This window comes from Chiloscyllium punctatum, chromosome 32, assembly GCF_047496795.1.
Source record: "Chiloscyllium punctatum isolate Juve2018m chromosome 32, sChiPun1.3, whole genome shotgun sequence".
NCBI lineage: Eukaryota > Metazoa > Chordata > Chondrichthyes > Orectolobiformes > Hemiscylliidae > Chiloscyllium > Chiloscyllium punctatum.
In genome coordinates this window covers 20643992-20667683 of record NC_092770.1, presented here as the reverse complement: position 1 = coordinate 20667683, position 23692 = coordinate 20643992, and the positions used below count along the sequence as shown (strand labels likewise).

The window sequence follows — 23692 nt, the reverse complement described above, 5'->3', positions numbered from 1 at the left end:
ACATTTTTTGGACTGTGGGAGGAAACCGGAGCACCCGGAGGAAACCCACACAGACATGGAGAGAATGTGCAAACTCCACACAGTCACCTGAGGCAGGAATTGAACCCAGGTCTCTGGCGCTGTGAGGCAGCAGTGCTAACCACTGTGCCACCGTGCCGCCCCTGGAAGAACAATTATTGCAGCATGAATGCTTTATTTTCAACTAATTTGATGTGCAACCAAGAAAATCCTGCAAACACCAGACACTTCACAAGCCTTGAAGGATAATGTTGACAACATTGTTCCACATGGCAGTCTTTCAGATTGTCTCTTCTAACTAAGATAGAACAAATGAAAAGTTGAAGTAGCTGACTGGTTTAGCTAGGTTACTTAGTATATACCAACAGTGAATAGAATTAACTGCAAAAATATCTCAAAGGCTTTCCTTCTACTTGAGAAAGTATCACTCCATTTGCAGCTCTCAAGGCTATTATCAAAGCAGTAAACAGCAGTATTCTGAAATAATGGACAACAGAATGCATCTTCAGATCAAACATTCATGAGCCCTTTATGTTGGGACCATGTAAATGGTCATAGTTGCAATCTATGAGTGTTGCTGACCAGAAGGCACAGACAAAAGAGGACCAAAGCAAACACACCTAGGTTTCGTTGTCTTTTGGCCAGGTAAAACAGCTGCATTGTGTCAGATCTTTCCCATGTGGAGGGTACTAAACACGTGTATTTTTGCTCTACAACAGGCAAAGTCACTTTGCATCAGATGGTAAAGTGATAATGTCAGTAATCCAGGACCCTAGGTCAGTCTACAGATATTGGATTTAAAATTTCATCTACAACGGTAGGGTTCCAACCCACAAGTCTCAAATAAAAAGCTAGCCTAATGGCAACCGTATTAGCATCTCTTGCCATGAAGACCCATCTAATTCAGCCTTTAGGGAAGGAAGTCTGGCATTCATTCTTGGCCTGGTCCTGTTATGCCCACATTCCATAAATGGCATGTTACTTCCAATTACAAAGAGATGGGTCTTCACGTCAAGACATGCTGCTAATACAGTTGCCATTAGGCTAGCTTTTTATTTCAGAGACTTATTGGATTTAAAATTTCACCTACAATGGTAGGGTTCCAACCCATATCTGCAGACTGACCCAGGGTCCTGGATTACTACACATTATCACTTTACCATTTAATGCAGGGTGACTTTGCCTATTGTAGAGCAGAAATACACAGGTGTTTAGTACCCTCAACTTTAGCTGTTCTTTGTTTACAGAAGGAAACTGCTAGTCATAGAACCATAAACTCACTGATCTCAACTCCAATGAATCTATAGGCACTTGGAGTGAAAATGTACTTACTCCAAGCATGTTTGGGAAACAAAGCACCAATGGAATTATTGCAATATTCTTTGAAAGATGGAATGTTGAAATGATAGAATTGTTCCTAAACTCCTAGATAGTGTGCATAAAAGTTCACGAGGACAAGGAGTACGTAAAAAGCTACAGTAGGGAAGAGAAACTCCCAAAGCAGTTATGACGACAATGATAAAAATTCTTAAGTTATTTCCTTTAAGTACCAAGACAAGAGGGGTCATTTTGGTACGGCAAATCAGGCCAGGACTTTTATACTTATTAGTAAGGTCCTAGGGGTGTTGCTGAACAAAGAGGCTCTTACGGTGCAGATTCATTGTTTCTTGAAATTGGAATTGCAGGCAGACAGGGTATGAAGGAATTTAGTATGCTTGCCTTTATTGGCAAGTGCATTGAGTGCAGGAGTTCAGAGGCCATGTGTCTGTATAGGACTTTGGTCACGACACTTTTGGAATATCGGTCTCCGTTATTGGAAGGATGTTGTGAAACTTTTAAATCCTTTCTGAACCCTTTCAAGAATGTTGCCAGGGTTGAAGGGTTTGAGCTATAGGAAAAGGCTGATTAGGCTGGGGCTTTTCTTCTTTATTATTGGAGGCTGAAGGGTGACCCTATCAAGGTTTAAGAAAATCATTTGGTGCACAGGGTGAATACGCAAGGACTTTTTCACCAGAGTCCAAAACTAGAGGGCTTCGGTTTAAGATGAGGGGGAAAATGATTTAAAAAGGGGCCTAAAAAGGCAATGTTTCCAGAGGGTTTTGGTGTGGGAAATGAGCTGCCATAAATAAAGTCAGATGTACAGTATGGAAACAGACCTTCCTTTCAGTCCAACTCATCCATGCCAACCAGATATCCCAAACCCAATCTAGTCCTACCTGCCAGCACCCAGCCCAGATCCCTCCAAACGCCTCTTGAATGTTGCAATTGTACCAGCCTCCACCACTTCCTCTGGCAGCTCATTCCATACACACACCACCCTGTGCATGAAAACATTGCCCCTTGGGTCTCATATCTTTCCCCTCACCCTAAACCTATGGACTCCCCAGCCCCAGGGAAAAGACTTTGCCTATTTATCCTATCAATGCTCCTCAATTTTGCAAACCTCTAAGGTCACCCCTCAGCCTCCGACACTCTAGGGAAAAACAGGCCCAGCTTGTTCAACCTCTCCCTGTCGCTCAAATCCTCCAACCCTGGCAACATCCAGGTCAGTATTTTCTAAACCCTTTCGAGTTTCACAACATCTTTCCGATAGGAAGAAGATGACCAGAATTGCATGCAATATTCCAATAGTGGCCTAACCAATGTCCTGCACAGCTGCAACATGACCTCCCAACTCCTGTACTCAATACTCTGACCAATAAAGGAAAGCATACCCAATGCCTCCTTCACTATCCTATCTACCTGTGCCTCTACTTTCAAGGAGCTAGTGAACCTGCACCCAAAGGTCTTTGTTCAGCAACATTCCCTAGGACCTTACCATTAAGTGTACAAATCGTAGCAGGACTTTTTCCAAAATGCAGCACCTCACATTTATCCAAATTAAACTCCATCTGCCACTCCTCAGCCCATTGGCCCATCTGAACAGGATCTTGTAATCCAAGGTAACCCTCTTCACTGTCCACTACATCTCCAATTTTGGAGTCATCTGCAAACTTACTAACTGTACCTCCTATGCTCACATACATAAATGAGCAAAGTAAAGGACCCAGCACCGATCCTTGTGGCACTCCACTGGTCACAGGCCTCCAGTCTGAAAAGCAACCCTCTACCACCACCCTGTCTTCTACCTTTCAGCCAGTTCTGTATCAAAATAGCACGGTCTCCCTGTATTCTGTGAGATCTAACCAATCTCCTATGGAGAACCTTGAACACCTTACTGAAAGTCCACATACATCACTGACTGCTCTGCCCTCAATCCTGTTACTTCCTCAAAAAACAATCAAGTTTGAGAGACATGACTTCCCACACACAAAGCCATGTTCACCATCCCTAATCAGACCTTGCCTTTCCAAATACACATACATCCTGTCCCTCAAGATTCCCTCCAACAACTTGCCCACCACTGACGTCAGGCTCACTGGTCTATAGTTCCCTGGCTTGTCCTTACCACCCTTCTTAAACAGTGGCACCATGTTTGCCAACCTCCAGTCTTCCATTACCTCACCTGTGACTATCGATGACAAATATCTCAGCAAGAGGCCCAGCAATCACTTCTCTAGCTTCCCAGAGTTCTCAGGTACACCTGATCAGGTCCTGGGGATTTATCCACCTTTAACTGTTTGAAGACATCCAGCACTTTCTCCTCTGTAATTTGGACATTTTGCAAGATGCCACCATCTATTTCCCTACAGTCAGTCAATATCTTCCATATCCTTTTCCACAGCAAGTACTGATGCAAAATACTCATTTAGTATCTCCCCCATTTTCTGTGGCTCCACACAAAGGCTGCCTTGCTGATATGAGGGGCTGTATTCTCTCCCTAGTTACCTTTTTGTCCTTAAATGTATTTGTAAAATCTCTTTGGATTCTCCTTAATTCTATTTGCCAAAGCTATGTCCCCTTTCTGCCCTCCTGACTTCCCTCTTAGAGTATAAAAGGAAGTAGGAGTATACTTAAGGATTCACTCAATCTATCCTGTCTATACCTTAGATAGGCCTCCTTTTTCTTAACCAAACCCTCAATTTCTTAGTCATCCAGCATTCCTTATATAGGCCAGCCTTTCCTTTCATCCTGACAGGAATATACACACATTAGGTAATTTCTGAAGGCTTCCCATTTTCCAGCCATTCCTTTACCTGCAAACATCTGCCTCCAAATCAGCTTTTGAAAGTTCTTGCCTAATACTGTCAAAATTGGCTATTCTCCAAATTTAGAAATGCAACTTTTAGATCTGGTCTATCCTTTTCCATCACTATTTTAAATCTAAATGAATAGAATTATGGTCACTGGCCCCAAAGTGCTCCCCCACTGACCCCTCAGTCACCTGCCCTGCCTTATTTCCCCAAGAGTAGGTCAAGTTTTGCACCTTCTCTCATAGGTACATCCACATACCCAATCAGAAAATTGTCTTGTACACATTCTTCTGCATCTAGACCCTTAACACTATGGCAGTCCCAGTTTGTGTTTGGGAAGTTAAAATCCCCCACCATAACCACCCTATTATTCTTACAGATAGCCAAGATCTCCTTACAAGTTTGTTTCTCAATTTCCCTCTGACTATTAGGGGGTCTATAATACAATCCCAATAAAAGGTTATCACTTATTTCTCAATTCCACCCAGTTAACTTATGTATTTCCAGGAATATCCTCATTCAGCACAGCTGTATTGCTATCTTTTATCAAAAGTGCCACTCCCCTCCTCTTGCCTCCTTTCTAATCCTTCCTGTAGGATTTGTATCCTAGGACATTAATCTAGTCAGCCCGACCCATCCCTATCCAGATGCAGTTTAAATGCTGCAATTGTACTAGCCTCCACCATGTCCTCCAACAGCTCATTCCATAGACACACCACCCTCTGCATGAAAACACTGCCCCTGAAGTCCCTTTTATATCTTTTCCCTCTCACCCTAAACCTATGCCCTCTAGTTCTGGACTCTCCACCCCAGGGAAAAGACATTTATCCTATCCATACCCCTTGTGATTTTATAAGCCTTTAGATGAGGTCACCCTTTAACCTCTGACAGTCCAGGGAAAACAGCCCCAGCCTATTCAATCTCTCCCTATAGCTTAAATCCTCCAACCCTGGCAACATCCTTGTCAATCTTTTCTGAACCCTTTCAAGTTTCACAACATCCTTCCAATAGGAAGGAGACCAGATTTACAGGCAATATTTTAAAAGTAGCCTAACCAACATCCTGTACAGCCACAACATGAACTAACTCCTATATTCAATACTCTGACCAATAAAGGAAAGCATACCACCTTAAGGAGCTATGAACCTGCACTCAAAACGTCTTTGTTCATCAACACTCCTTAGTATCTTACCAAGGAGTGTTTAAGTCCTGCTAAGATTTGCTTTCACAAAAATGCAACATCTCACATCTACCATTCCTCAGCACATTGGCCCATCTGATCAAGATCTTGTTATAATCTGAGATAACCTTATTTGCTGTCCACACCACCTCCTATTTTGGTAACATCTGCAAACTTACTATATCTCATACTCACATCCAAAATCATTTATATAAGTGACGAAAAGTAGCGGACCCAGCACAGATCCTTGTGGCACTCCACTGGTCACAGGCTGAAAAACAACTCTCCAACTTCTACCTTTGAGCCAGTACTGTATCCAAATGGCTAGTTCTCCGTATTCCACGAGATCTAACCTTGCTAACCAGTCTTCCATGGAGAACCTTGTCAAACACCTTACTGAAGTCCATATAGATCACATCCACTGCTCTGCCCTCAAGACCTTAGTAACTTCATTAATAAGCTCAAATTCGAGACATGATTTCCCACACATAGTCATACTGACTATTCCTAATCAGTCTTTGCCTTTCAAAAGGAATGTAATTCCTGTCCCTCAGGATTCCCTCCAACAACTTGCAAGTCAGGCTCACCAGTCTAGAGTCCCCTGGCTTATCGTTACCATCTTTCTTAAAATAGTGGTACAGTAGCCAAATCTTTAGCCTTCTAGCACCTCACCTGTGACTATTGACGATACAAAACTTAGCAAAGGGCCCAGCAATAGGTGGAGACAGCTGGTACCATTACAACATTTAAAGAGATAGCTGGATGGGTATATGAATAGAAAGAATGGAGGGGGGTAGTGGCCAAATGCTGGCAAATGGGACTAGATTAATGTGGAATATCTGGCCAGCATGGACAAGTTGGATTGAAGGGTCTCTATTCATGCTGAAATATCTACGACTATGTATCCAAAACAGGAAGAGAAGTCAGGAGAAAAATGTATTCTGACATTTGCTGGAATGAGTGAGCAAATGAGAGAGAGAGATTATATAGTATTTGCATCCAGTGTTACCACTAGGTAGAGTAACATGTACAAAATTGGTTTGTGCCTGTCCATCACTAAATCAACCTGGCAACTGCTCATGCATTTTTTAAATGACGACTCAAATGAATTAATCCTCTTGGTAACATCTTCTGAAATACAGAATAAAAATTTAATGATTATGAACAAAATCATTAATAAACTAATGCAAATTTATTAACAAAGTTGCACATTTTGTATTTTTCAAAAAATGCAATTTTACTAATACATGTCACTAAATTTAGTTAAATGGACAGGTTCCCCAAGTTACTACATTAAGAATTTGCAACTAGTAATTAGTGTTTTTTTGCACTGGTAATGTAACTTATGCTGCAAGTTTGCAAGCTGACTGAAAAACAAGCAGTTCAAATATAATATCTTAAACTCTTGCTGTTCCTTGCAGTTGCAACAGCACTGTGGGTATACCTGCATGCACAGATGGATGCCATTTAAAATTTTAATCAGAACATTTTAGTGGTAGCACCCTGTGTGTATTTTGAAGGGACACTAAACATTTAGATTTAAAAAGAAACCTACAGAAGAGTGCAGTGAGACAAGTTTTGATTTGAGCAAATCAAATTGAATTATACCTTTATCCTTTAATTCACTCCTCTGTCTCTTATTACCCAAAAGTATAAGATAGAAGTCCCAACCTACATTGAGGATTATGAAAGGAAAGTTTTTGGTCATTGTTGAGAAGTGTACTAAAATGAAAGCAAAATACGGTTTCTGAAGACAGACAAAAATACAGGCAAGTACAGATTTTCAGTGATGTAACCCCAGATGCCTTTTCAAAAAAAAAAAAGGGAATAAAGGGCTTAAACAGCAAACCTCTCTCATGCCTGGCGTTATTGTTGTGTATTGGCTGTACCCCACACAGCTGCATAAGCACAACTGATTCCATGCTCCAGAAACAATTTCAGAATTGTCTGTACAATAATTACCTTGTGCAATCTGGGTTCTAATCCAGAAGACAGATGTTGGAGTTCAGTCAACTTGGAATTTGGATAAAGATATACAGTCTACCTAGTGTTTCAAAATACATATCCCTTTGTTCATGAATCATCACTTAGGTTATTAAAGAGACCAGTAATCGATATATCCATTTATGCTCATTTAAGGGGAGTAACGATTAGGTGACTAGTTATCAGGCTTGTGTCCTGGCAGATTGTACGATGGAATTCAATAAAAATTTGGAATAAATAGCTGACCTCAACCCATCTGGTACTCTAAATGCCATTTAGGGAAAGAAAGCTGACATCCTTCCCTGGTCTGTCCTACATGTGACTTCAGAACCACAGTAATTAGGTGGATTGTTAAATGCTTGCCTAACCATTGACATCCTTTAAATAAACAAACGTCAGTTTATTACACAAAGCTCGTCAAGTTAATAAATTTGTTATTACCTGTGTGATACATGCACCAGTGAATGCCACAATCACTGCCACGACATTGACCGTAAGCTGGAACTGGAGAAATTTTGAAATACTGTCGTACACATTTCTGCCCCACATAACTGCTTTAACAATGCTTGTGAAATTATCGTCAGTTAGGATTATATCTGAGGCTTCTTTGGCTACATCTGTTCCAGCAATACCCTAAGGAAAGCAAAATAAATAATTGCAAATAAAATTTCCATGGAGCTCTCTACTTTCTCAGTTAAAATAAACATTAAAACACCTAGATCCAACAAAGTCAGCATAAATGCTGAAACCAATTCAGTGCACAAAATTAACTTTTGTACATACCATAGCAAATCCAACATCAGCTTTCTTCAGTGCAGGGCCATCATTAGTACCATCTCCTGTGACTGCAACAACCTGTTTGCGTTCTAACACTGTGCTGTCAATAATGCCTTGAAATGAAAATATAGGTGCGTTTTAAAAAAATTCAGCTGTCATGCACTATTAAAGTATTTCAGTGAAACTTGGAATATGAATGTCTTCATAATTTTTTCCCCCATACAACACTGCAGTCTTAAAAGCAAAATACTGTGGATGCTGGAGAAACTCTGGTCTGGCAATGTCTGTGCAAAAGAGAAAATATCCAGTCCAGTAACCTTCCTTCAGAATATTGTCTAAAGCGCACACACACTGGACTAACAGTCTCCACAAATGTAACCTGAAGATCTGTTGAGCTTCTCCATTTTGTTTTTAACTCACTGCACAGGATCACAGATTTTGGAGTGACAACCAACAAATTCTTACACGAATTACACAATTTAGATGAAAATGAAACTGTTCGGAAAGAGGTTGAGAAACTTGACAGGGTTCAGAAAGGATTTACAAGGATGTTGCCAGGGTTGGGGGATTTGAGCCACAGGGAGAGGCTGAACCGACTGGGGCTGTTTTCCCTGGAGTGTCGGAGACTGAGTAGTAACATTAGAGGTTTATAAAATCATGAGGGGCATGAATAGGATATGTAGACAAAAATCTCTTCCCTGGTGTGCAGGGAGTTCAGGACTAGAGGGCATAGGTATAGAGTGTGGTTTTGGGGGGGGGGGGGGGGGGGGGGGGGGGAAGGGGGAAGAGAGGGAGAGAAGAGAAGAAAGAGACCTAAGGGGCAACATTTTCAAGCAGAGGGTGGTATGTATATGGAATGAGCTGCCAGAGGAAGTGAAGGCGGTTAGCACAATTGCAACATTTAAAGAAAATGTATCTGGCTGGGTAAGGTTTGGAGGGATATGGGCCAGGTGCTGGCCGGTGGGACTAGATCAGGTTGGGATATCTGGTCAGAGTGGACGAATTGGACCGAAGGATCTGCTTCTGTGCTGTACATCTATGACTATGTTCATGGGGAGATATGCCCAGCTTTGAGCACCACAAAAGGCAGTCTGTTAATCTCCTTTCAACTTCACCCTGACCTGTGTCTCAAAAGTGATTTTTATGCTCCACAGCCACTTCCAGCCCAATGCAGCTCCAGAAACACACACATTTGGGATGGAAAAGAACACTTAATGGCTACTTCAGTTCATCCACAACCTGAACTGTCTTTTTCTACAATCTTTTGAAGTAGATCTAGCAATCCGAATGTTGATAATTTCTTGCATCCTATTTTCACTCACTAAGAGTGACATCATTAAGGGTGTAGAGTTTTACTAGCAAGAGTCGTCAAAATTATAGACTATAAACACTGCAAAGAAAATGAGAATGATACACTAAGGTGGTGACCCTTGACTCATCCCATCAGCTTTTTGGAAGAGCTACGATCTTGGCTCTTTTCACATACTACTGAAAAGTTTACAATTTGAATTAACAAATTGTAATGGAAAATTAGTGCTCAAAAACATAGGAAATATAGAATGTCAATAAATATGGTCATTTCATGCATATCTACACAATACAAATACCTTTATGTTCTTAGTGCACAAAATTGGCCATGAAGCCCCAGGCTAAAGTTAACACTATTCAACATCTGATATTTCAGTATTACCTCTACTTATGCATCAGTTGTTCACATTTTCACACATCGTTGACTTTGAAATTTTCTATTCATGTTGCACTATTTTCACTAGGTGGCAGTCTTGGCAATACATTTACAGCTAGATTTGTCATTTCAAAAAAGATGGCCTTTCAGCTTTGTATCCAGCTCTAGTTCACATGTATAGAAGTTCTCACTTAAAACAACACAGTGTCCATTAACTAGGTAGCAGAAACAAGCCAAGAAACTATACTAGCCTGCCTTAATAGTAAGAGCTGTTAGAAATTTTTCACTACCTGGATGTGCTTTAGTGTCACATACATAGCACAGAAACTGAGCCTTCAGTCCAACTCATCCATGCTGACCAGCCGTCCGAAACAAATCTAGTTCCATTTGCCAGTATTTGGCCCATATCCCTCTAAACCCTTCCTATTTATATCCAGATGACTGAAAATGTTGCGATTGTACCAGCCTCCATCTCCTCTGGCAGCTCATTCCACACTCACCACCCTCTGAGAAAGTTGCCCTTTAGTTCCTGTTCAAATCTTAACCCTCACCTTAAAATCTCATGCCCCCTCATTTTGGGCTCCCTCCATCCCAAGGGGACTACCTATTCACCCTATCAATGCCCCTCAAGATTAAGAAACTTCAAAGTTACACTCAACCTCATGTTCTAGGAAAAAAGTAGCCTCAGCCTTTTCAGCCTCTCCCTATAGGTCAAACCTTCCAACTTTCTAAATCTTTTCTGATCCCTTTCAAGTTTCACAACATCCTTCCTATAGCAGAAAGGCCAGAATTGAACACTATTCCAAAAGTGGAATAACCAATTTCCTGTACAGCTGCAACACGACTACCCTACACCTTAATCAATACGCTAGCCAATAAAAAGGTAGACGTACCAAATGCATTCTTCACAATCCTATCAACTTGCAATTCCACTTTCAAGGAGCTACAAACCTGCACACCAAGGTCTTGTTTGACAACACTCCCCAGGAACTGTCATTAAGTGTACAAGTTCTGCCTTGATTTGTTCTTGCTGGTTTCCATCATGCTCGGAATCTTCACTACTGCAAGAATGTCCTCCAACAATACACCTGTCCATGATAATCTCCAAAATGGGGCACAGCTCAAAAGCTCCATTTGGTCTACATGCCAGCTTCATCTCATAACAGTACATTTGGCAGCTATACATTCATTGGACTCTGTGTTCCAACACGTTCCATCCCCCTGCTCCTTAAAGGCACTTCATTTAAATCAAGCTTTAAGTTGGCCATCTGGACACTACCTGGGTGACAATGCTACAGCATAATTATACAAACAAAGTATTGCCAAACACTTTCAAGTCAGAATCAGATATACACAGACACTTTGATCCAACTCTATGTGGACGAGATAGCCTTTCGGCATAAAGACAAGTTTCATTTGTATGGTATAATTTAGAACACTGACAATTCTACCAATGGCACCAGGGTAATCCAGTTAGAATTCAAAGCTTAATGTGCCTGCTGAAGCCGAACCAGTGAATGCTCATCTATTGGAATTAGAGGTGTACAAAAAAGTGAAAAAATTTTACCAATCACCATTTTACCTTTGACTAAAGTGTGCTTATCAGTAGGCGAAGATCTTGCAAGGACACGGAGCCTGGGCCAGATCTTGTCTATACGTTCTTGCTCAATCTGAAAATATTAAATATTTTGCCATTTCACAGTATTCAATTTCAAGGGAAAAATCCACACTGATACAGCCAATTAAAATGTTAACTTACCTCGCCTTTTGCATTGCGAATACGTTTGTTGAACTGTTTACCCTCCAAACACAAAAAGTCATCACCAGCTTGTAAAATACCACACTTTGTTGCGATTGCTCGGGCTGTGTTAATGTTGTCACCAGTGACCATACGGACTGTGATACCAGCACGCTGGCATTTCTTAATGGCCTCAGGTACCTGCAGAAAGGAACATTTCAGCACTTTAGATTATACATTTTCATCATACAATAGCTTCATTATTATTGTTCACATTTCACTCAAAGTGAAACAAACTGGAAGATTATATTCAAACAATCACTTCAGCTTGGAAGTAGTTTCATTCCAGAGATGTGACAATCAACCCATTACTTTAATGCTGGTTTCTGAAAGCAGCAACGGTACAAGTCACCAGCCCATCAAGCCAATGCTGATGGGTCAGATCGTAATCCAACTTCCCTGCTCGAAGTCTTTCCACTAAGTTATGTAACAAGGACATTTTAATAGTTACTACAGAGTGTGATGGAAACAAGTTAAATCAGGCATCACATTCCAAATCTTGCCCAATAAAGTTCATGTGACTTCTGGCTCACTTGTTAATCAGCCTTAAATCTGTTATCAAGCATAATCAACCAAACCATTTAAACATTTATAATATTACTTGGCCTTTTCTGCTGTTAAAGTTCATTTTAAATGAATTTTATTAAACCAACATGCAGGGAATCTGCTTAAAAAGAGAGAGAGTGCCATGGGATATTTTGTCTATCTAGTGGCAAAATCCTATTGAAACAAGATGAAAATCATGAGGAACATGGATAGTGTAAACAGCCAAGTTCTTTTGGGAAAAGGCAGAGAGAGAGTCTAGAAGCAGGCATATGTTTAAGGGGAAAGATTTTTAAAAAAAGGGACTGGAGGGGCAACATTTTCACACTGGGTGATGTATATAGAATAAGCTGCCAAAGTGGAGGCTGGTACAATTACATTTAAAAAGTCATCTGGACGGGTATATGAATAGGAAGGGTTTGGAGGGATATGGGCCAAATATTGGCAAACTGGACTAGATTAGGTTAGGATAGGATATCTGGTCAACATCGATGAGTCAGACCAAAAGGAGGTCTGTTTCCATACCGTACATCTAAAAGGAATAGGACACTTAAAATAGCTCATTGTGGCAACACTGAGTCCACATCAAAATACCTGGTGACACAGCATTTGGTGATGTCTCTATGAAGTGTCAGACAATATAATGCAAGCTCTTCCCAGTCTATTAACAGATTTATCCGCACCAAGATACAAATAAAATAGACAAGTCGGGGCTGGAAGGACACAGCAAGCCAAGCAGCATCAGGAGGTGACGTCAACATTTCACGTATAACCTTGTGTCTCGAAACACTGACTTTACCACCTGATGTTAGCTAACTTGCTGTGTCCTTCCAGCCCCCTCCTGGTCTACTTTGGATTCCAGCATCTGCAGTTTTTTTTTGTCTCTATACAAATAAAATGGAGACAAAATGAAAGTTCCTGCTTTCTCCCTGTAAGCATTGATCCTCTTAATAAGAGCACAAGGATAAAAACCAAATCATAGGAATACAGAGCATTGGATCATGAAGACATTTGCTATGATCCATAGCATTATGCTAGAGTTCTTCACCCCATATCCAGATTTAATACAACATCCTCCTAATGCAAATATTTCATCAGAACAAAGACAACTTTGCAATTACTGACAAAATTTCAAATTGCACTTTGAAGATGTGTGGGTAAAAAGGTCATTCATGTTACTTGCTACAGTCAGTTTACTTTAATAACAGGAGCCATCTAGGTTCTATGCTCACCTTGCTCACTCCCCACTCTGCTCAATACTTAAATAGCAAATTAGCTGGGAGTAGTATTTATGGACACTACTTTAGCAAAGGTGCAAGAAAATCCCACATTTCAGCCAACTTCCTCTCATATACTCTATAAATGTTAAATAGGTGTTGTATCACTAACCCCACAGATGATCACAATTAAATTGCAATTTAAAAATCTTTGGTTAAAGTCCAAGTTTGAATGCCACACAAAAAAAAAACCACAGTATTTTGGATTGAATTTTAGACTAGGTATAGCATGTAAAAGAAAGTTTGAGCTGCCTCTTCAAATGCTAGTTCGCCCCACTTGCCCAACACTTTCCCTGTATTATGTTTGCCCCCTTCAAGGGTTTGCCTATTGGAAACATCTACAAATACTAGGCAACCTTATAAATGCACACTCCAGTACCAATATTAAGTCACTAATGACCACTGGTCCAGCTATCAGCTATGCCTACCAGAACAGGTCAGATTGGTATGGCAACTGCTCTCCAAGACCACAAGAAATTAGACTGGTGAATGCAACCTAGTTCATCACACAAACCAGCTTTCCATCCATTGATTGGGAAAGCAAAGCAGTCAACATCAAATAACTCTCCCCCTACAGTTATACACACTTCCACCAGATGGAAGACACAAAAATTTGTAATTACATAACAAAGTTATTCTTGAATCTGTTGTTATCAGAGAAAGCTGATCTTTCTCTGCATCAGTACTGCAGCTGTAGCACTTTCATTCTCTACTACCTTGATGTATTTATCAATAGAATGTGCTTGGAAAGCAGGTAAAACAATACTTTTCACCATCCCAGTATGTGACAACATCAAATAGGCTGCAAATTCTGCAAGGAACTCACTTCCAAAGCCTCTTCACTCAAAAATGTAGATGTGGAAATATGGTTAGCACAGATGAAACAAAACCTGTGCCAGAACAGTTAGCTTGTTCAGCACCTCAATTACAAATTTTACAGGAAGATATCACTGTTCTTAATCTGCAGGTTTCATCAGTTCACTCCTTAACTTCAATTTGGAGGAAAGGGTTCTAACTTCAGATTTATCCTGGGCAACAGTCCAGAGAATCTATTTTCATTGCTTCAGGTGTAATAGAAGACAGAGTACCAAAAACCACATTGAAATATGTGCCAGGATTCATTTAGCAACTTTAGTCAGACAGTTGAGTTCAAGTCCCATACCAGTACCCTTGTACAGTACTGAGGCAATGCTGCAGCTCATGATTTCTGGATGGGAATGTTTAAAATAAAAAAGGGAGGACTACAGATACTGGAGATCAAAAAGTCAAAAGTAGTGTAGCACTGGCAAAGCAAAGCACAACAACAGGTCAGGCAGATCAGAGGAGGAATGTTGATGTTTTGGGCATATACCCTTCACAGGAATGCACTTTCCTTTCTCACGTTTGCCCCTTCAAGTGTTTGTCTATTGGAAACACGTACATCTACTCTGCAGATGCTGCCTGACCCACTCTACATTTTGAGTAGACGAGTCAAGCGTGGCACTGGCAAAGCAAAGATCTGATTCATCATTAAGGGAAATATTTCCCTGATGGTTTAGCTCAGTCAACATCAACAAACATATGACATCACACTGCTTGTGGACCTTCCTGGGTGCAAATTGGCTGTTTTTATTCAATACACTAGGTTATTTACTTATGTACCCAACTGGTTGCAAGTGCTTTGGACATCTGAGCTAAAAAAGATTTAAAAAAATCTTTTCACTTGCACTGCAACCAGAGATCAACATTTTTGTATTCTGCCCCTCTTGGTGCAAATTTAAAATCTCCCTATTGCAGCCACTTTGTTATTTTAGTAACTATTGGCACATTAAAAAAGGTACCACTGCTGCCTGGCTTTAAATTTAAAAAGGTGCACTACCATTTAAAAAATTCATACCACCATTCAATACCACTTTTTCCAGGTCTGAAAATTCCCTTTAACCTTTGGGTGTATTCTCTAAATTGCCAAGTCTCAGGGAGTCAAACTTCCCCCACACCATTATTTTTACTGTTTCATCATTCTCCATGACAACTACAGTGCCAGACTTATTACTAAATGGAAACAAAATGCTGGAATTACATAATCTGGTAACACCATGTTAACAAAGAAATTCTGAAAAGGCTCAAACATCAATACTCTCTCCATAGATGCCATAATATCTTCACTTTTTTCTACTTCTCATTTCTAGCATCAGCAAGATTGTTTTTATTGTAGCTGTATCACTGACATGCTAGCTTGAGCATTTGAATGGTTAGACAAAAGAATCCAGCATCTGTTTTAAGGTACAGGCTATCAGAACATTGCAAAAAAAAAAGCTCATTATGCCCTTTAGGTTAAAAAAAAGCCTGACACGATTCCAAGTTTTGCCAACAGTCATCCTTTACAAGTCAGTTACATCCCATCAGTTCAAATTGGTGGTTAGTTCAGAGCAAATGTTAGATAATTAAAATGATTTCACAAATCTTGGTGTGGACATTAAGAGGCAAATTTGGACTTAATTTCCACAAAAAAAACTTTAGATCACAAATGATTGCAGTAAAGATGGCAGCTCTGCAATTTGATTATTCAAATGTGCATTTCACCTATGCGATACACTCCTGGCTTTTTCCTCTAATCCCACACATTTTAATTAACTTTCTAATTCCTTTTCAATTGCCTCAATTAAACTTCAGCTAGTGCTTTTCAGACACTAAACACTTTGAAAATATTTTCAACTTATAGCTGTAAAGAATCTTGTTCTTAATCTTCTTGTGGGGAAGTCTCTTCCATTATGTCTGGACCCCTCGTGATTCAAGTTAATTGAATCACCAGTCTTCTTTCCAAGAAGTAGAGTGCTAGCTTCTTAGATTCCTCATCAGTTGTCATTCTCAAACCACTTCTCCACACTCCAATGCCTTGAAGTGTGGCACCCAAAAGTAAATACTCCAGCAAAAGTTGAGCTAACATCTTACACAAATTCAGACCACTTTTTTAATACAATGCATGAACACTTGGGTTACTGCATTATTTAACAACTCAACCACTCCTGCCATGTGCTTACCTAGACTCTGGCTCCTCTGCTCCTGCCTCCCCAAAACCACCTCATTTTTGATTGTCTATGTTGTTCTTGGTCATAATGTGTGACATCACTTTGTTGCAATGACGTTCATCTGCTACATGTCTGCCCACGATGTAGATATGTCCTTTTGAAATTTTACATCATTGTCCTCCATTCACAATAGTTTCAAGTTTCACAATTTACAAGTTTCTCAGAGGGTTATAATTACAAGTTTAAAAAATTTTATAACAAAGTCCCAATGCCAACTCTCGGGAAAACTTTGCTAAATAAAGTTTTACCAGTCTGTAAAAACAGGAATTCATTAACTAGTATTTGGTTTCCAAGCACACTGCCAATTGCCTGATTAACCAGTGCATCCTTTAGTCCATGATTGTTACTTTTGCTCAAGTCTGTTGTGCCAACAGAATGCCATGGTCAAACTATTACCATAAAACAAAACTCAAACTAAAAAAGCACAATACTGGCTTGAGAAATCTATGCTAATTTTCATTTGTCCATAAAACTTTTGTTCTAACTTGTTTTCAGAAGGTTCTCTGATTGACCTATTTCCTTGGCTTATCTTTACACACTAAAAATAGCCACCTATTAGAACATAGAACATAGAACATAGAACAATACAGCACAGAACAGGCCCTTCGGCCCACGATGTTGTGCCGAACTTCTATCCTAGATTAAGCACCTATCCATGTACCTATCCAAATGCCGCTTAAAGGTCGCCAATGAATCTGACTCTACCACTCCCACGGGCAGCGCATTCCATGCCCCCACCACTCTCTGGGTGAAGAACCCACCCCTGACATCTCCCCTATACCTTCCACCCTTCACCTTAAATTTATGTCCCCTTGTAACACTGTTGTACCCGGGGAAAAAGTTTCTGACTGTCTACTCTATCTATTCCTCTGATCATCTTATAAACCTCTATCAAGTCACCCCTCATCCTTCGCCGTTCCAACGAGAAAAGGCCGAGAACTCTCAACCTATCCTCGTACGACCTACTCTCCATTCCAGGCAACATCCTGGTAAATCTTCTCTGCACCCTCTCCAAAGCTTCCACATCTTTCCTAAAGTGAGGCGACCAGAACTGCACACAGTACTCCAAATGTGGCCTAACCAAAGTCCTGTACAGCTGCAACATCACCTCACGACTCTTGAATTCAATCCCTCTGCTAATGAACGATAATACTCCATAGGCCTTCTTACAAACTCTATCCACCTGAGTGGCAACCTTCAAAGATCTATGTACATAGACCCCAAGATCCCTCTGTTCCTCCACCTGACCAAGAACCCTACCATTAACCCTGTATTCCGCATTCTTATTTGTTCTTCCAAAATGGACAACTTCACACTTGGCAGGGTTGAACTCCATCTGCCACTCCTCAGCCCAGCTCTGCATCCTATCTAAGTCCCTCTGCAGCCGACAACAGCCCTCCTCACTGTCCACAACTCCACCTATCTTTGTATCATCTGCAAATTTACTGACCCACCCTTCGACTCCCTCATCTAAGTCATTAATAAAAATTACAAACAGCAGAGGACCCAGAACTGATCCCTGCGGAACTCCACTTGTAACTGGACTCCATGCTGAATATTTACCATCTATTATGTTGGCAATTCTCCAGTCCATGCCAGCCATAATCCCAAACTAAATAGTCTCCCCTGCCTGCTCCTGGCCCATATCCCTCCATCATTTCCATTCATATAGTAATACAAATAGGTCTTTTAAATGCTGTGACTGGCCATATCCATCACTTCCTATGTATCATCCCATACGTGAATTACTAAAAACAAAACAATTGCCTCATGGTCTTTAAATCTTTCTCCCCTCACCTTAAAAATCCCCACCATTCACTATCTATACCCATTTTATTCACCTCTACATTAGGTCACCTCCATCTATGTTTCAGTGAAAAACTCCCAGCCTCCCAACCCAGCAACATCCAGGTAAATCTGACTCCTCTCCAGTTGAGCATTAGTCTTTTAAGAACACACACAAAAAGTGTACAAGTTAGTACATTTAGGAGAGACTTCTAGAATGAATACACTTGGAATATCCACAGTAGGTGAAGCAATTCACCTCAATGCTGGACTAGTCTCCTGATGGACAAAAACAAATCCACAGAAATATTAACCAATAATGAAAATTTACTTCAAACTTTTGGTCATGCCACATGTATACATGAACTGAAATACATACAACGACTGATTTTAGGCATAAGGGAGTTTGTTTCACTAGTGGTTTAGCACAAGTAAAACTGAAAGTTACAACACAATACATTTTAATAGTTCACAACAGGTACAGGGAATTTTCATCCAAAAAAAATACTTTGGGTCCAGGCTTACCCTTGGGCTCAGCAGCTGTCACTGGTCTAGTGGCATTACTAGACAAATGGTTTGTGGCTTTGAGTTTATATAGAATAGCAGTTTTAAAACTTTGCATCTGCAAAGCAACATTTGTTTCAAGTTTCAGAATGCTCAGAACTCAGTTGACAAGCATCCTGGTTGGCTGGGCTCAGGTAGTTTAAGTAGGAATAGGCCAGTCAGCTCACTTGATTGTTTAATACAATCATTACTCTTAAAAGCCCTTTGCCCACAATACATAAAATGGCATTTATGGGAATCTGCAGATCTAGCAACCTCCCCTCCAAAGGGGGGGGGGGGGGGGGGGTGAAAAAGAGAAAGAGAAAGCCTCCTTACTTTCACCTCCCTGTCTGTCCCTTAAGTATTTTGTAAATTGCAATACATCACCTTTCATTCTTCAAACCTTTACAACACAGGCCTAATTTGCCAAACTTCTTAGGACTGGTGGATCTTTGTTGCACTCCCTCTATGGTAATCTGTTTCCTCAAACAGGAAGTCAAAACCACAGACTGCAGCAGGTTGGCCTCAAACTTCAAAAACATCTGAAGGAAGTTGTAAGATGCTTAAGTCTGTAAAGAGTGACCCAAATGATTGTGCTGGCAGCGGTCAACATCGCAGAAGCATGTTAGGAATGTCGAGTTGTATCTAGTTGGATTAAACTATATATTCAAAGTACAGGATAGAGTTAAAGCTTCAGTGAAAAGTCAGTGATCATTTCCACTTGGGGGAAAAAGGTCATATGACTTGCACTGTTATAAATTGGGGCCCTGAGGAAAGGATCCATACGAAGTCATTATAGGATTAACTTGAGATTTCCTCAAATATATTGAGCCTATTTGAGGAAACCCATCAGAGGGAGTACATTCTGGGAACAATTGTATGATGAGATCTGGTAAATTGGGCCTCTGTTCTTAGCGTTAAGAATGAAATCCACAAAATACTTAAAGCAATAAGACAGGGGAGGTGTAGGTAAGAGGTTTTCCCTAGTTGGAGTCCAGAATTTAAGTGAGATACACCATATAAAGGTTCCAGATGAGATTTGAGAATTTGTAAGAAACAAGACTGAGGCAATGAATCATTATGGTTCAATGTAATGTGGATTAAAGCTCGCATGGGTAGAGTTTAAAATGAGCCTGGAAGATTCTCTCACCCATCCCTCACCATGAAAACCGATTCAGGGATTAGATGTTGTCCCAGCTAGAAAAAAAGAGAAGCAGGACGGTCCTTGGGAGCTTGGAATCATTTTGAACCTGTTCCAGGAATTTACTAGTATGCCTGCTTAAATACACAGTTGAAGAACGAAATTTTTCACAATTGGTGTTAATTGGGTTCATCTTTTCTGTGAAGTACAGGTTTTTCCCTGAATATATTTATTCAAATTTTAAGTGTATGGTTTTAAAAAAGTCTTTAAACTTGAATTTTCTGAAGGAAACTGAAAGATCATATTTCAACACTTTAAACTGGTCACTCACCTCTAGGTCACTACAGGGATTGAAAGTGTTATTACTTTGCAAAGGCTATGTCTTTTGACTGGCAAAAGCAATTTTTCATTGAGAGAATATTTCAACTGTGCCTGAAAAATAATTTTTAATATTAATGTAGTACTGTTCTCCCTTGTTAACAAGTACTAAAATTTGAAACAGGAACAATTTAAAGAAACACTTTGAAGAAATTATGCTGGTTCAAATAATTTCAACTCATTCGGATGTGGACTCTGTCTTGGATTCTTATTGAGTAGCAAAATGGCACTTATTTTTCACAAAGGGAAATTAATTCAATTAGATTTACAAATTATTTGTTCAGACATTACATTACAGTTCCAGCACAAAAGCATATTCATGTTTAAACCCCGAATTCCAAAAACATAGGCTAGCCAAATAGCACAGGAACGGCTGGTGGGGAAGTAACCTTCCCTTAAATGGGAGGGGCAGAATTGCAGGATTAGACTCATTAGCTTATATTGAGAAAATTTCTGGGGAGGTGGTGTCTTGACTGGATGTCCCTATTTATGCTGCTCTAGTTTGGTGCAACATGTACAGCAAGGGAAACAAGAGTAACAAAAAAGTTCTTATGCCTAAAATATGCAGAGAAATGTCACATTATACCAATCACCTACCGAAGAAAATTAATCTCAAATTCAGTCTAAAAAAGATGACTTTATTAAAAAAAGGAGATTCAGTTAAACATTAGAGGTAACCAACTTATTACCACAGTCAAATCTCAAAATGGTTGTACTGACTGTTGTCTGTCTTGCTCAACTCAAGAAACACCAAACAGACCATCAGAATTTCATTACTCTATTTCAATATATTGATTAATTCACCAAGAATGTAGTGAGCTGATTTGATAAGAGCACTGCTCATAGGAGGACAAATACTTCTATTGTTGTGGGCTAAACATTGAGATTAATATTTTTGCTTGTGCGTGCAAGAGGTAACCCTTAGCATGACTGTCTAGCTGAAAAAAAGAGATATTCAAGATTTGTCTCACGCAGGAAATTTTGTAATATGACAAATTCAAGGGGAAAAATCATACTTATGCTGCAAGAGGACAGTGCTGATTAGTAGAGATGTTGCCACAGGGAATGCAACCATTAATACTAATTTACATTTAAACCAGTCAAATTAGCTTTGACTTGACAAGGTACTGCCTGAAAAATTAGACAGATGGCACCGATCATGTTAAAATGGGTACTATGTGGGTACATGTTCTCTTGCAAATATACAGGGTTTCATGTACCATAGGTGCAACTTACATGTGAGCCACCCAGATCTAGAATGAAATGCAATTTAAAATTTGGGTAGGCATTGGCACATTGAGACATTTCAAAATATTTATTGCCGAAAAGTCAGTGTAATGCCTTGCATATTCAGATTATCCCAGTAATTCCCCATTCAATTGGCGAACCACATCTCGTGTTAGATACTGTTGCAAGATAAGATGTGCGTTGTTTGGTTACAGTCAGTACTTTCTTATTGCAAGGGATATGATCTGTCAATCTTTTGGGCATACAGCTTATGTACTTGGCATGAACAGCACTGAAATTCATGTAGTTTACTTGCGATACGCAGAACTTTGACAGCAGCATCCAATTAGTGGTAAGCACCACCCACTGTAAAAACTAGATGAAACTACTAACTTTACTTGTTGCTCAAACATTAAAAAGGTGGTACATGAAGGTAACTTTTCACTTTGTAAAATATGGACTTGAAAATGTTTGATTCTCTCTCCAAAGAGGTTGCCGGACTTGAATATTTCCAGTCTCTCCTTTCCCTTACACTTAAAGTCAACTGACCTGGTGATATAGTTCTAATGGTGCTCATTGTTTGCTATTCAAATGAAAGGAAATGGATGGTGACATTTTGAAAAATATCCATATTAGAGGAAGTGCTGGATGATGTCTTCAAACAAAGTGGATAAATCTCCAGGACCTGTTCAGAAATGCCTTAGAACGGTGGAAAGCTAGGGAAGCAATTGCTGGGTCCCTTGCTGAGACGTTTGTATCATCGATAGTCACAGGTGAGGTACTGGAAGATTGGAGGTTGGCTAATGGGGTGCCACTGTTTAAGAAAGGTGGTAAAGTCAAGCCAGGGAACTATAGACAGTGAGCCTGACCATCGGTAGTGGGCAAGTTGTTGGAAGGACAAGCTTGTACATTTATTTGGAAAGGCAAGGGCTGATCAAGGAGTGTCAACATAGCTTTGTGCATGGAAAATGGTGCCTCAAACTTTTTTTGTAGGAGTAATAAACAGAATTGAAGAGGGTAGAGTGATGAATGTGATCTATGCACTTCAGTAAGGCATTAGACATGTTCCCCATGGAAGACTGATTAGTAAGGTTAGATCTCATGGAATACAGGGGGAACTAGCCATTCGGATACAGAACTGGGTCAAAAGAGGTAGAAGGGTGGTGGGGGTTTTTCATATTGGAGGCCTGATGACCAGTGGCATGCCACAAGAATCAGTGCCAGGTCCACTATATTTCAATTCATATTCACATCCAAATCATATACAAAAAGAGGTATAGTTAGCCAAGTTTGTAGATGACACCAAATTTGAGGCATGGTGGACAGCAAAGAAGGTTACCTCAGATTATAATGGGATCTTGATCAGATGGACCTGTGGGCTGAGGAATGGCAGATGGAGTTTAATTTAGATAAATGAGGTGCTGCATTGTGGGAAAACAAATCTTAGCAGGACGTATACATTTAATGGTAAGGTCCAAGGGAGTGTTGCTGAACAAAGATAGTGGAGTGCAGGTTCATAGCTCCTTGAATGTAGAGTCGCAGGTAGATAGGATAGTGAAGGCAGCGTTTGGTACACTTTCCTTTATTGGTCAGAGTTTGGAGCACAGGAGTTGTGAGGTCATGTTGTGGTTATACAGGACATTGGTTAGGTCACTGTTGGAACACTGCGTGCAATTCTGGTCTCTTTCTTAATGGAAAGATGTTGTGAAACTTGAAAGGGTTCAGAAAATACTGACAAGGATGTTGCCGATGTTGCCAAGGTTTGAGGATTTGAGCTTAGGGAGAAGTTGAATACGGAGGGCTGTTTTCCCAGAGTATCGGAGGCTGAGGGGTGATCTTCTAGAGGTTACTTGTAAAAGTCATGAGGGCAAGGATAGGATAAATAGACAAAAAAGGCATTTTCCCTGGAGTGGAGTCAAAAAGACCGAGGGCAACTTTTTCCACAGAGGGTGGTATGCATATGGAATGAGCTGCCAGAGGAAGGGGTGGAGGCTGGTACAATTGCAACATTTAAGAGGCATTTAGATGGGTATATGAATAGGAAGGGTTTGGAGCGATATGGGCCCGGTGCTGGCAAGTGGGACTAGATTAAGTTAGGATATCTGGTCAGCGTGGACAGGTTGGACCGAAGGGTCTGTTTCTATGCTGTACATCACT

The 23692-nt window shown here is 40.2% G+C and overlaps 1 protein-coding gene across 8 annotated transcripts in view; it reads right to left on the bottom strand.

Annotated features, from left to right (window-relative positions):
* The window catches only part of LOC140457962 (plasma membrane calcium-transporting ATPase 1-like), a 103748-nt gene that overhangs the window by 9985 nt on the left and 70071 nt on the right, over positions 1-23692 (bottom strand). For all 8 annotated transcript variants that reach the window (XM_072551835.1, XM_072551832.1, XM_072551838.1 and 5 more), the window contains exons 13-16: positions 11535-11714; positions 11358-11445; positions 8098-8204; positions 7756-7947 (exon numbers count right to left, since the gene is read on the bottom strand). In XM_072551835.1, the coding sequence (XP_072407936.1) occupies positions 7756-7947; positions 8098-8204; positions 11358-11445; positions 11535-11714 (567 nt within the window). The remainder of the gene's footprint in view (positions 1-7755; positions 7948-8097; positions 8205-11357; positions 11446-11534; positions 11715-23692) is intronic.